This window comes from Salvelinus fontinalis, chromosome 26 (genome assembly GCF_029448725.1).
Source record: "Salvelinus fontinalis isolate EN_2023a chromosome 26, ASM2944872v1, whole genome shotgun sequence".
NCBI classification, from domain to species: domain Eukaryota; kingdom Metazoa; phylum Chordata; class Actinopteri; order Salmoniformes; family Salmonidae; genus Salvelinus; species Salvelinus fontinalis.
In genome coordinates, this window is record NC_074690.1 from 18665048 (window position 1) to 18678295 (window position 13248).

The 13248-nt window shown below is 45.5% G+C and overlaps 1 protein-coding gene across 2 annotated transcripts in view; it reads left to right on the forward strand.

Annotated features, from left to right (window-relative positions):
* Positions 1 to 3160: 3160 nt before the first annotated feature.
* The window catches only part of LOC129823824 (gelsolin-like), a 29848-nt gene continuing 19760 nt past the window's right edge, over positions 3161 to 13248 (forward strand). Inside the window, exons 1-2 of one of the 2 annotated variants that reach the window (XM_055882848.1) lie at positions 3161 to 3284; positions 6572 to 6780. In XM_055882848.1, coding sequence (XP_055738823.1) covers positions 6600 to 6780 — 181 coding nt within the window. In that variant the 5' untranslated portion in view covers positions 3161 to 3284; positions 6572 to 6599. The remainder of the gene's footprint in view (positions 3285 to 6571; positions 6781 to 13248) is intronic. The other variant, XM_055882849.1, reaches the window with a different exon arrangement.

Sequence of the window (13248 nt, forward strand, 5' to 3'; positions counted from 1 at the left end):
CATGAACGTCTAGCAACCCAATGGTTGCGAGTTTGAATCTCATCACGGACAACTTTAACATTTTAGCTAAATAGCAACTTTTCATCTACTTAATACTTTTTAGCTACTTTGCAAGTACTTAGCATGTTAGCTAACCCTAACCCTTTTATCTATCCCTTCCCCTAACCCTTTAACCTAACTCGTAAACTTAACCCTAACCCCTAACTCCTAGCCTAGCTAATGTTAGACACCTAGCTATAATTTGTAACATCATATGTTTTGCAAATTCACAACATATAGTACATTTTGTAATTCCTAACATATCATACGAAATGGGGGATGGACATCTACAAATGAATGCATACCATACGAAATGTAACATATCATACTAAATTGTGTATCTCAGATTTATGTACAGAATAATACAAAATGCTCTGATACCAGGTTGCAGCAACTGCTGCCCTATGTACATAGTCATTGAACACTGGTCACTTTAATATTTACATACTGTTCTACCCACTAAACATGTATATACTGTATTCTAGTCCAGGCTCATCGTATATACTGTAGCTACTGCTGTACACTGTATAAAGTCAGAAAATCTGCTATCTCAGCCACTGCCTGTCACCAGGAGAGTACCCCAAGGCTTGATCCTAGGCCCCACACTCTTCTCAATTTACATCAACAACATAGCTCAGGCAGTAGAAAACTCTCATCTATTTATATGCAGATGATACAGTCTTATACTCAGCTGGCCCTTCCGCGGATTTTTTGATAAATGCTATACAACAAAGATTTCTTAGTGTCCAACAACCTTTCTCTACCCTTAACCTTGTTCTGAACACCTCCAAAACAAAGGTCATGTGGTTTGGTAAGAAGAATGCCCCTCTCCCCACAGGTGTTATTACTACCTCTGATGGTTTAGGACTTGAGCTAGTCACCTCATACAAGTACTGGATAGTATGGCTAGACGGTACACTGTCCTTCTCACAGCACATATCAAAGTTGCAGGCTAAAGTTAAATCTAGACTTGGTTTTCTATATCATAATCACTCCTCTTTCACCCCAGGTGCCAAACTAACCCTGATTCAGATGACCATCCTACCCATGCTAGATTATGGAGACATAATTTATAGATCGGCAGGTAAGGGTGCTCTCAAGCGGCTAGATGTTCTTTACCATTCGGCCATCAGATTTACCACCAATGCTCCTTATAGGACACATCACTGCACTCTATACTCCTCTGTAAACTGGTCTTTCTGTATACCCGTTGCAAGACCCACTGCTTATTTATAAAACTCTCTTAGGCCTCACTCCCCCCTATCTGAGATATCTACTGCAGCCCTCATCCTCCACATACAACACCTGTTTTGCCACATTCTGTTAAAGGTCCCCAAAGCACACACATCCCTGGGTCGCTCCTCTTTTCAGGTCGCTGCAGCTAGCGACTGGAACGAGCTGCAATTAACACTCAAACTGGACAGCTTGATCTCAATCTCTTCATTCAAAGACTCAATCATGGACACTCTTACTGACGGTTGTGGCTGCTTTGTGTGATGTAGTGTTGTCTCTACCTTCTTGCCCTTTGTGCAGTTGTCTCTGCCCAATAATGTTTGTAAAAATGACGCTACACCGGCGATAACATTCGCAAAATATGTGTAAGCAACCAATACAATTGTATTATATTTGACCAGGAGCAGGAGGTAGCGCATGACATCATGAATACTTCTATTCTCTCAAAATAAGAATGTTTAGCTTGTAGTGATGTTTCAGCTGGCCGTAACCACAGAGCAGCAAGTCACTCAAGTCAAAATGTTACAGAATGAGACTTGCTTATTCATTTCTGACCTTACTTGACCATTTATCGATGGAAATGATTGGCTGCAGCCTCTGTGTGTGTGTGTGTGTGCCTGCCTGCGTGCGTGCGTGGGTGTGCAAGAAAGTAAGTAGACTATGAATCCTACAGGACATGAACACAGCCTACTGTAGGCTACTGTATGCACTGCCTTATTATGTTACATTACGGTCGAACCTAAGAGACCAATTTGTCTATAGTCATTGATGTACAGTTTTCTACAACCTCTCCGTCAGCAAAACAAAGGAGCTGGTCGTGGACTACAGGAAACGGCCCTCATTCACATCGACGGGGCTGTAGTGGAACGGGTCGAGAGCGTCAAGTTCCTTGGTGTCCACATCATTAAGGATCTATCATGGTCCAAACACCATAGCACAGTCGTGAAGAGGACAAGTCAACGCCCCTTCCCCGTCAGGAGGCTGAAAAAAATTGTCATGGGCTCTCAGATCCTCAAAAAGTTATGCGGCTGCACCATTGAGAGCATCTTGACTGGCTGCATCACCGCTTGGTATGGCAACTAACTGCTTGTCATCCGACCACACGGCGCTACAGAGGGTAGTGCGAATGGCCCAGTACATCACTGGGGCTGAAATCCCTGCCATCCACAACCTCTACACTGTACGTGTCAGAGGAAGGCCCTAAAAATGATCAAAGACTTCAGTCACCCAAATCATAGACTGTTCTCTCTGCTACCACACGACAAGTGGTACCGATGCACCAAGTCTGGAACCAACAGCACCCTGAACAGCTTCTCCCCCCCCCACAAGCCTTAATAAGACCGCTAAACAGTTAGTTCAGGTAGCGATTTGGTTAAATATTTAAGTATCTGCTTTGACACCTTTTTTCTCCAACTTTTTTGACTCATCAAATATGCTGCTACTACACTACTATCTCAAATCAAATCAAATGTATTTATATAGCCCTTCTTACATCAGCTGATATCTCAAAGTGCTGTACAGAAACCCAGCCTAAAACCCCAAACAGCAAGCAATGCAGGTGTTGAAGTATCTGTCCCTTTATTCTTACTTATATGCACGTCTACCTCATACTCCTGCACATCGAATCGGTACTGGTACCGCGTGTATATAGCCAAGTTATGGTCACTCATTGTGTATCTATTATTACTTTGTTTATTATGTTTTTCTTTTCTATTATTTACTTTCTCTCTGCGATGTTGGGAACGGCCCTTAAGTAAGCGTTTCACTGTTAGTCCACGCCTGTTGTTTACGAAGCATGTGACGAATTACCTTTCATTCGATTTTCTATACAGCTCTTTTTTTCATGGCTTTGATTGTCGACCAATCAATGCGTTGCTTCAATGCCAACCCCATAAGGGCTGAACACTCCACAAGCAATGAACAGGCGTTTTAAGAAGTTGTATTCGCGTCCACATCTGTTTCTGCGCACTTAGCACCCATTCTCTCATTTTCCATTACACATCTGTCAAACCGTGAGTTTCTTTTTGATATTAATTAATTTTGTATTATAATTTGGTACACTTTGATTCTTTGTTGCAATGTATTTTATTACAAAGTTGCGAGACTTGTTTGAACCTCCAATGGTCTCTATGGAAACTTTATTACGCCTAAACTTTTATCGAGCTTTGTCTAAATTATCGTGCGCAATCGTAGACACTGTTGAAGTTTGGATTTAATTATTCCAAAATTTGCGCAAAGTTCCAAATGATTTCATATCCAGATGTGTATGACCGACTGTAAATTCGGTCTATTCCTGTTTAAAATTTGAACAGAGCTCGACTGAAATATTATCTCTTCAACTCTTTACGCAGTTGACTAATAGCCAAACAAATGCCTTTATTTTACCAGCTTTATCAATGAATTGTAAATAGGCCTATCATATTGAGAGTTGTGCATGGGATAATTTATACTACTCGGCTTGATAACATTTCCCAGCACAGCCAGCCCATTTGGGGGCACAGGCTAGCCTATTCTGTTATGTTCCCTGCGAAAATGGAAAAATGTCACCATTGAGTTCCAAGTGCATCAGACTCGTTATTATATGCATCAGATTATGCCAATGATTTATTTTATAGACCTATACTAGTACACTAGATGAGTTATAGAGTATATATATATATATGGGGCACTGTTTTGAAGCCTCCCGCCTTCATTTTGGCACTCCCCCACCGTTGTAAAAATGTACTGACACCTTATTACAGACACCTTATTAATGCATACTTTTAAGTTATATTATGTGAGGTAAACATCAATATAAAACATGAAAAGAAATATAAAAAACATTTTCCTTATAGTATAATTTTTTTTCACTAGAACAACAAAAATACTTAAAGATGCACTATGCAGAAATCACTTTGACATTTCCTGGTTGCTAAAAATTATAACAGTTTGCTTAATTTCAGTTTATGTGACAAAACAAGCAAGTGTAGTGTAGAGAATCATTGTACCATCTAAACCGTTGTGAATTATATTTTCCATAACATAAAATATTGTCTTTGCAGGTTTTGAAGCTGGTGTACAAAACCTGAAAGTAAAAAATGCAAAAAACGAAATTTAAGAATAGGAAGCATAGAAATAGCACAAATAGAACAGAGCTACTGCTTCTTAGACTTGCTTTCAATGAGAATGGCAGATCTATAAAACACATTTCTATGTGAGTCTGGTTGGGGTTGCCCAAAAAGTTACATCTTGCAGCTTCAAATACAGAATTTCATTAATTCCTATGCTCCTTCTGGGGAGTGTCAATATGGCCAACTGGTGTCTGAAACATATCTCATTGGCCAATACATATAGCATCAACAATCCAGCTTTTATACAGTGCAAAAATGTCTAAAAACCTGTTTTTGCTTTGTCATTATGGGGTATTGTATGTAGATTGAATAGGGTGAAAAAACAATTTAATCCAAGGCTGTAACGTAACAAAAGGTGGAAAAAGTCAAGGGAGTCTGAATACTTTCCGAATGCACTGTACATTATTGGATTATCCCCATGTGGAAATGAAAAGACAAGCGTGTGTGTTTGTCTGTGTGAGAGAGAAAGGTATTTTAATATTTGGTCATGAATTTGTTTATCTTTTATTGAGGAGGATAGGAGTTGTGGTCGGATTTACCAAATGGAGGGCGGGGTAGAGCTTTGTGTACGCGTCTCTGTGTGTGGAGTACAGGTGAACTAGAATTTTTTTTCCCTCTGGTTGCACATTTAACATGTTGATAGAAATTTGGTAGAACTGATTTCAGTTTCCCTGCATTAAAGTCTCCGGTCACTAGGAGTGCCGCCTCTGGGTGAGTGGTTTCCTGTTTGCTTATTTCCTTATACAGCTGACTGATTGCGGTCTTAGTGCCAGCATCTGTCTGTGGTGGTAAATAAACAGCCATGAAAAGTATAGCTGAAACCTCTCTCGGCAATATACTCTACTTCAGGCGAGCAAAATCTAGAGACTTCCTTAGATTTCGTGCACCAGCTGTTGTTTACAAATATGCACAGACTGCCCCCCCCCCCCCCCACCCCCCCCCCCCCCCCCCCCCCCCCCCCCCGTCTTCCCGGAGTGTGCTGTTCTATCTTGCCGGTGCAGCGTATATCCCACTAGCTGAATATCCATGTCGTCATTCAGCCATGATTCCGTGAAACATCGTTTTTTTTAACCCCCCTTTTTCTCCCCAATTTCATGGTATCCAATTGTTAGTAGTTACTGTCTTGTCTCATCGCTACAACCCCCGTACGGGCTCGGGAGAGACGAAGGTCGAGAGCCATGCGTCCTCCGAAACACAACCCAACCGCACTGCTTCTTAACACAGCGTGCATCCAACCCGGAAGCCAGCCGCACCAGGAAAAACCGTACACCTAGCGACCTGGTCAGCGTGCACTGTGCCCGGCCCGCCACAGGAGTCGCTAGTGCGCAATGAGACAAGGATATCCCTACCGGCCAAACCCTCCCTAACCCGGACGACGCTAGGCCAATTGTGCGTTGCCCCATGGACCTCCCGGTCGCGGCCGGCTGCGACAGAGCCTGGGCTTGAACCAAGAGTCTCTGGTGGCACAGCTAGCGCCTTAGACCACTGCCCCACCCGGGAGGCCAGGATATTACAGTTTTTGATGTCCCGTTGGTAGGATATTCGTGATCGTACCTCGTCTAATTTATTGTCCAATGATTGCACGTTGGCGAGTAGTATTGACGGTAACGGCAGCTTGCCCACTCGCCTTCTCCTCGTCCTGACATGGCATCCGGCTCTTTGTCCTCTGTACCTGCATCGCTTCCATTGTATCATCTTGCACACAGTGTCTGAGTCAAGAGAATGGACAGAAATGAGACAATGCTATCAATTGGTTCTGCGTTTGTTTATTTAAAGCTGCAATATGGCACTTTTTGGAGTGACCAAATTCACTTAGAAATTTGGGTTCTAGATCTGTCAGTCTCATTGAAAGCAAGTCTAAGAAGCGTTAGATCTGTTCTATGTGCGCTATTTCTATGCTTCTCGTTCTTAAATTTATTTTTTTGCGTCTTTTACTTTAGTTTTTTTAAACAAGCTTCAAACAGCTGAAAATACAATATTTTGGGTTAGGGAAAATATATTTCACAGCGGTTAGTACAATGATTTGCTACACTATACTTGCTTGTTTTGTTACATAAACTGAAAGTAGGTGAATTATTAGAATTTTAGCAACCAGGAAATGGAGAGATTTCTGCATATTGAACCATTAAGAAGAGAAGTTGTAAAAGAATAGATGTTTATGACTTTTATGGTATGTCTGCCTCTTGAAGCTCCAGCTCTCTCTCTCTCAGAGCTGTCATGGTGTCACACAAGGAGTTTGTGACTGCAGGGAAGGAGAAAGGGCTTCAGGTGTGGCGTATTGAGAACATGGACCTGAAGCCTGTCCCCAAGGCCCTGCACGGCAACTTCTACACAGGAGATGCCTATCTGCTCCTCTACACAACTGCAGCTCCCTCCTACTACATACACATGTGGATGGGTAAGATTTGCGTGCACACACACACACACACACACACACACACACAGTACACACCTACAGACAAACAGACTACACTAGAGTCCTATAAGTAACCACTGATTGGACATGGACTGGATCTGAGAGATCTATGTAGTAGATTTCTTGCTTTCGTCCAGTCATCTTAGATCAATGTTTACTTTGAGAAAGAGAGGGAGAGAAGAGCTACTTTTAAAGTGTTGGAACAGGTTCAGGGAACAGAACAGAAAACCGGAAAATAATAAACATTTTCAAGGGAAAGAATCAGAACCAGGAACTAAAGTGGACTATACTGTTCCAGAACAGAACCATTATTTTAAAAGCATGGAAACCGGTTAATAACGTTATTTTACATCAAGGCAACAAAGCGCCTATGCAAAGCCCTCCCTTTGTCAATCAGAAACTTCTACCAGCTTCTGCCTGTCAGCTGAGAATCTGCCTGCCAGCTTAACATCTGCCTGCCGCCCCCTCCCGAAGCTTAGCTGTAGCCTACTGACGTTATAAACGTGATTCAGAAGATAGGGAGAGAGATTTTTAATTAGAGAAGAATGTATAAACTTTTTCAATGCTAGTTAGGGATACTATAGTTATCACATTTCACACTGGATTTATTAACTACTGAAAGGTAAGATGTGTGTTTTAATTCTGGTGCCGCTCTGCACACACAAGCTTGTTAGCTAGCTTTTCTGGTCCAACGTTAAGCCAACTCTGAAGTTCAAAGACATTCAAAGTTCCTCCCTAGAAACCGCTCCTCCGTAGTTATAATAATGTAGGCCTAATTCAGATACTACATGTCATTACAAGATGCTGAGCGTTTCAAGTCAAGCCTCGTCCTCTATCCTCTCTCGCTCTCTCCCAACCCGCAAAATTTCAGTTGCATCTCACGCCTGACACTTAACTTTTCATCTCGCCTGTAAACAACTCATTGAGCTGTAGCTTGCCTGCTCCATAGCAAGATGCTCTATTCGTACTGCATGATTGGTTACGTTTTTTAACATCGAACTAAATGTAAAACAATTACGATTTCAGAGATTTTAAAAGAACAGAAAGGAACGATATAAACCGGTACTTTTTGGGGGCTTTGATCCGGCTCAGAAATGTATTTTGCTGGTTGGAACAGTGGAATAGGACAAACCAAATAATACTTGCTATTTTGTTACACGGTTTCTACCACGAAAGGTCGTGTGAATTTGCATGGTATAAATAATGTAGAAATACCTGTGGTAGCTGTGGTTAATCTACACATAGAAAACATTACTTTTGTCAGTGCGGATCTGTATAAATACCAGTGGCGTGCTGTGGGCCTGGGACTTCAGTGAGGTACTACACAGTCCCACCCGAATTAATCCACCTCTTATTACTATCATTATGATGCCATGGCTCTAGACCCTATACATTTAGACAGAAACGCAGTATAACCAGGCGTTGCGTCACCTTGAAATTGACAAATTGACATTTTTGGGTAAACAGTGTTTACCCAAAAACATGACACAATCAATGAGTCTTTTCAATATTTCCCTTCTCCTTTTCATTGTGCAGCTCCGTTGCCCTGCGCGCTTATTCTTTGAGCTGTAGATCCACTCCGGTGTCCCCAAAAGTTTTCAAAAGCACCATTGTTTGTTAGTGCCCAGCCGTACTTTGGTGTCTCGTTGCTGCCTTGGTTAGACAACTCAAGTTTGCAAAGCCAGTGTGGCTCCAAACACCAAATCGATCACTTGCAAATAATAGGCATTCCCAGCAGTACAGTTTGCAGTGCTTCTCGGAGCCAAGGAGCCTGTGAGCCATTGACAGCGCTCGTAGTTGAAACTTTGAAAGTGGCGAGCGAACAAAGCCCTTTCCCGCCTGTGACAGGCTTTGTGGCGTCGGGCGACCTCTACATTCAATGTCTAAATTTTCATGAAAAGTTCGTCTTGAGAATGGCGTTATAATTATATTTTCGACCAAATCGATATCTTCTCCTCCTTCCGCTATTGTGGGTTGAAAAAACAGCTTAGTAGTACGCGAATTAATTTGTTTATCAAATTCAGTTTCCTAGATCTCCATAGGACCTGCCTCTCAATATTGGTAATCCAATCAAAAGACGTGCACGCGCTACGCCTGCTAGCTGGCTCCTGTGTAACACTGGAGCCAGCCAGCAGGCGTACAATAGCCAACTCTAAAGCTGATTGGATGACACTAAATTTTCATTTCCATTCACTATAAGCTACAAGCGCCCGCACTGTTGATTCTGAAGGCCTGAGAGCAGATTTTAGACCCCTGGCAACACATGATGGCTGAATATGATTGGATAAAAGATCTAACATAAAGACCAGCCCTCCAAATCTCAACCTGGGGCTGGAAGCAGTGCAACCAAGAGGAAAGCTATGAAATGAAGAGTATAACTGTCACGATCGTGTGGCGGATTGACGGACCAAAACGCAGCAGTTGGAAAATAAGCCATCTTCTTTTATTAACACCACGAAGATGAACACGACACAAAACTCTATACAAAATAACAAAACGACCGTGAAGCTACAAACGTTGTGCACATACATACAGGCTACAAACGTTCTACATAGACAATTACCCACAACCAATGAGAGCCTATGGCTACCCTAAATAAGGCTCCCAATCAGAGACAACCGAAATCAGCTGTCTCTAATTGGGAACTCATTCAGGTAACCATAGACTCTCCTAGACCACTAAACATACATAGACAACACTAGACACATTTACTCCACACAAACCCATATACTATACAACAACCCCTATACCATAAAAAACACCCAAAACCAACAAAACACAAAACATTCCCCATGTCACACCCTGACCTAACTAAAATAATAAAGAAAACAAAGAATACTAAGGCCAGGGCGTGACATAACCCCCCCCTTGAGGCGCGAACTCCGGGCGCACCATACACAGTCTAGGGGAGGGTCTGGGTGGGCTTCCTTCCACGGTGGCGGCTCCGGCTCTGGTTGTGGTCCCCACGTCACCACAGTACCTAACCACCTCCTAGGCTTCCTCCAAACGACCCCCCTCCACATTAACCCCATTGCATGAAGGGGCAGTTCCGGACTAAGGGGCAGTACCAGGGTAAGGGGCAGTACCAGGGTCAGGGGCAGTACCAGGGTCAGAGGCAGTACCAGGGTAAGGGGCAGCACCAGGGTAAGGGGCAGCACCAGGGTAAGGGGCAGCACCAGGGTAAGGGGCAGCACCAGGATAAGGGGCAGCACCAGGATAAGGGGCAGCTCCGGACTGAGGAATGGCAGCTCCGGACTGAGGAATGGCAGCTCCGGACTGAGGAATGGCAGCTCTGGACTGAGGAATGGCAGCTCCGGACTGAGGGACTGCAGCTCCGGACTGAGGGACTGCAGCTCCGGACTGAGGGACTGCAGCTCCGGACTGAGGGACGGCCCATGGCTGGCTGACAGATCTGGCTGCTCATGGCTGGCTAACGGATCTGGCTGCTCATGGCTGGCTGACGGATCTGGCTGCTCATGGCTGGCTGACGGATCTGGCTGCTCATGGCTGGCTGACGGATCTGGCTGCTCATGGCTGGCTGACGGATCTGGCTGCTCATGGCTAGCTGACGGATCTGGCTGCTCATGGCTAGCTGACGGATCTGGCTGCTCATGGCTAGCTGACGGATCTGGCTGCTCATGGCTAGCTGACGGATCTGGCTGCTCATGGCTAGCTGACGGATCTGGCTGCTCATGGCTAGCTGACGGATCTGGCTGCTCATGGCTAGCTGACGGATCTGGCTGCTCATGGCTAGCTGACGGATCTGGCTGCTCATGGCTAGCTGACGGATCTGGCTGCTCATGGCTAGCTGACGGATCTGGCTGCTCATGGCTAGCTGACGGATCTGGCTGCTCATGGCTGGCTGACGGATCTGGCTGCTCATGGCTGGCTGACGGATCTGGCTGCTCATGGCTGGCTGACTGATCTGGCTGCTCCTGTCTGGTTGGCGGCTCTGGCAGATCCTGTCTGGTTGGCGGCTCTGGCAGCTCCTGTCTGGTTGGCGGCTCTGGCAGATCCTGTCTGACGGACGGCTCTAGCGGCTCCTGTCTGGCTGGCGGCTCTAGCGGCTCCTGTCTGGCGGACGGCTCAGTGGGCTCATGGCAGACGGGCGGCTTTGCAGGCTCATGGCAGACGGGCGGCTTTGCAGGCTCATTGCAGACGGAAGGCTCAGATGGCGCTGGGGAGACGGATGGCTCAGATGGCGCTGGGGAGACGGATGGCTCAGATGGCGCTGGGGAGACGGATGGCTCAGATGGCGCTTGGCAGACGGGCAGTTCAGTCATCGCTGTGCAGACGGCAGACTCCTGCCGGCTGAGGCGCACTGTAGGCCTGGTGCGTGGTGCCGGGACTGGTGGCACCGGGCTGGGGACACGCATCTCAGGGCTAGTGCGTGGAGCAGCAACAGGACGCACAGGACTCTGGGGACACACAGGAGGCTTGGTGCGTGGTTTAGACACTGGTGGTAAAGGGCTGGAGACACGCACCATATAGCTAGTGCGTGGAGGAGGCACTGGTGGTACTGGATTGGGGCGGGGAGGTGGCGCCGGAAATACCGGACCGTGCAGGCGTACTGGCTCCCTTGAACGCCGAGCCTGCCCAACCTTACCTGGTTGTATGCTCCCCGTCGCCTGACCAGTGCGGGGAGGTGGAATGACCCGCACCGGCCTATGTAGGCGAACCGGGGACACCATGCGTAAGGCTGGTGCCATGTACGCCGGCCCGAGGAGACGCACTGGTGACCAGATGCGTTGGGCCGGCTTCATGACATACGGCTCAACGCTCAGTCTAGCCCGGCCGATACGTGGAGCTGAAATGTACCGAACCGGGCTATGCACGCGTACAGGAGACACCGTGCGCTCTACTGCGTAACACGGTGTCTGCCCGTACTCTCGCTCTCCACGGTAAGTACAAGGAGTAGGCGCAGGTTTCCTACCTGACTTCGCCACACTCCCTTTAAGGCCCCCCCCAAGAAATTTTTGGGTTGTACTCACGGGTTTCCAGCCTTGTCTCCGTGCTGCCTCCTCATAACGCCTCCTCTCGGCTTTCGCTGCCTCCAGCTCTTCACGAGGGAGGCGATATTCTCCAGGTTGAGCCCAAGGTCCCTTTCCTTCCAATTCGTCCTCCCATCTCCAGAAATCCTGTGTAGGTTGGTCCTGTTGCCGCCTTCCATGCCGCTTGGTCCTAGGGTGAGTAATTCTGTCACGATCGTGTACTGGAGAGAATGAGGACCAAGGCGCAGCTGGATATGAATACATCTTCTCTTTTTTTTATTTAAAAGACGAAGATGAACATGACACGAAACACTTTAACAAAACTATACAAAACAACAAACGACCGTGAAGCTAAATAACGTTGTGCACTTACACACACAGGCTACAAACGTTCTGACATAGACAATTACCCACCACCAATGAGAGCCTATGGCTACCCTAAATAAGGCTCCCAATCAGAGACAACCGAAATCAGCTGTCTCTAATTGGGAACTCATTCAGGTAACCATAGACTCTCCTAGACCACTAAACATACATAGACAACACTAGACACATTTACTCCACACAAACCCATATACTATACAACAACCCCTATACCATAAAAAACACCCAAAACCAACAAAACACAAAACATTCCCCATGTCACACCCTGACCTAACTAAAATAATAAAGAAAACAAAGAATACTAAGGCCAGGGCGTGACAATAACTCTTACTCTGGGGAATAATTGAATACATATTTGTGGGAAAATATATTTAAAAAAATATATATATTCTGATGATGTTTAGGCCAGCAGAGAAGGCCTTGCAGGCCCTGACGGCCCACCACTGATAAATACCCTATAGCTATGGTCAAATATACACGTATTGTAGACACTGAATCTGCATATAACAAATATTACTTAGCAGGAAATGTTCCTCTTTCTCAACACACATGTGAGAAAGCATTTCCACCCTGACACTGTATCTAAGTGTTGAGATAACAAGAGTGTTGAAACTTGTGTGAAATGAATTTGTGTAATTCTATTTCCCCTCTTGTTTTCCTGTCTTGTCTATTAGCTTGATTCAATTGGCAAAAAGCTCTGGGCATGGCACATGCAAGTGCACATCTTCAAAGAAAGCCCACAAGTAATTACACTACACTCCCTCATCTCCTTCTTTCTGTCTCTGTCTCTTTTTCCTTTCCTCACTAGCTCTCTTTCCTTTATTCTCTTTCTCTGTCTTTCTATCCTCTTCCCTCCAACTCTCCTCTGTCTAGTTTGTCAGTTCGACTTTGCACTGAGACAAACCAGAGTGAACACAGTGTGCATGCTGCCGGCTCTCACACATAGCATACCAGTGCCTGTTAGTCATTACCCAGCCACATTAGAGAGGCCTGGGTCTGGACGGGTTTATGTGGTGCCTAGCTCTCCCTCTGATCGAGGCTTCAGTTCTTTGCTGTGGTGGCGGCCTTACTGATC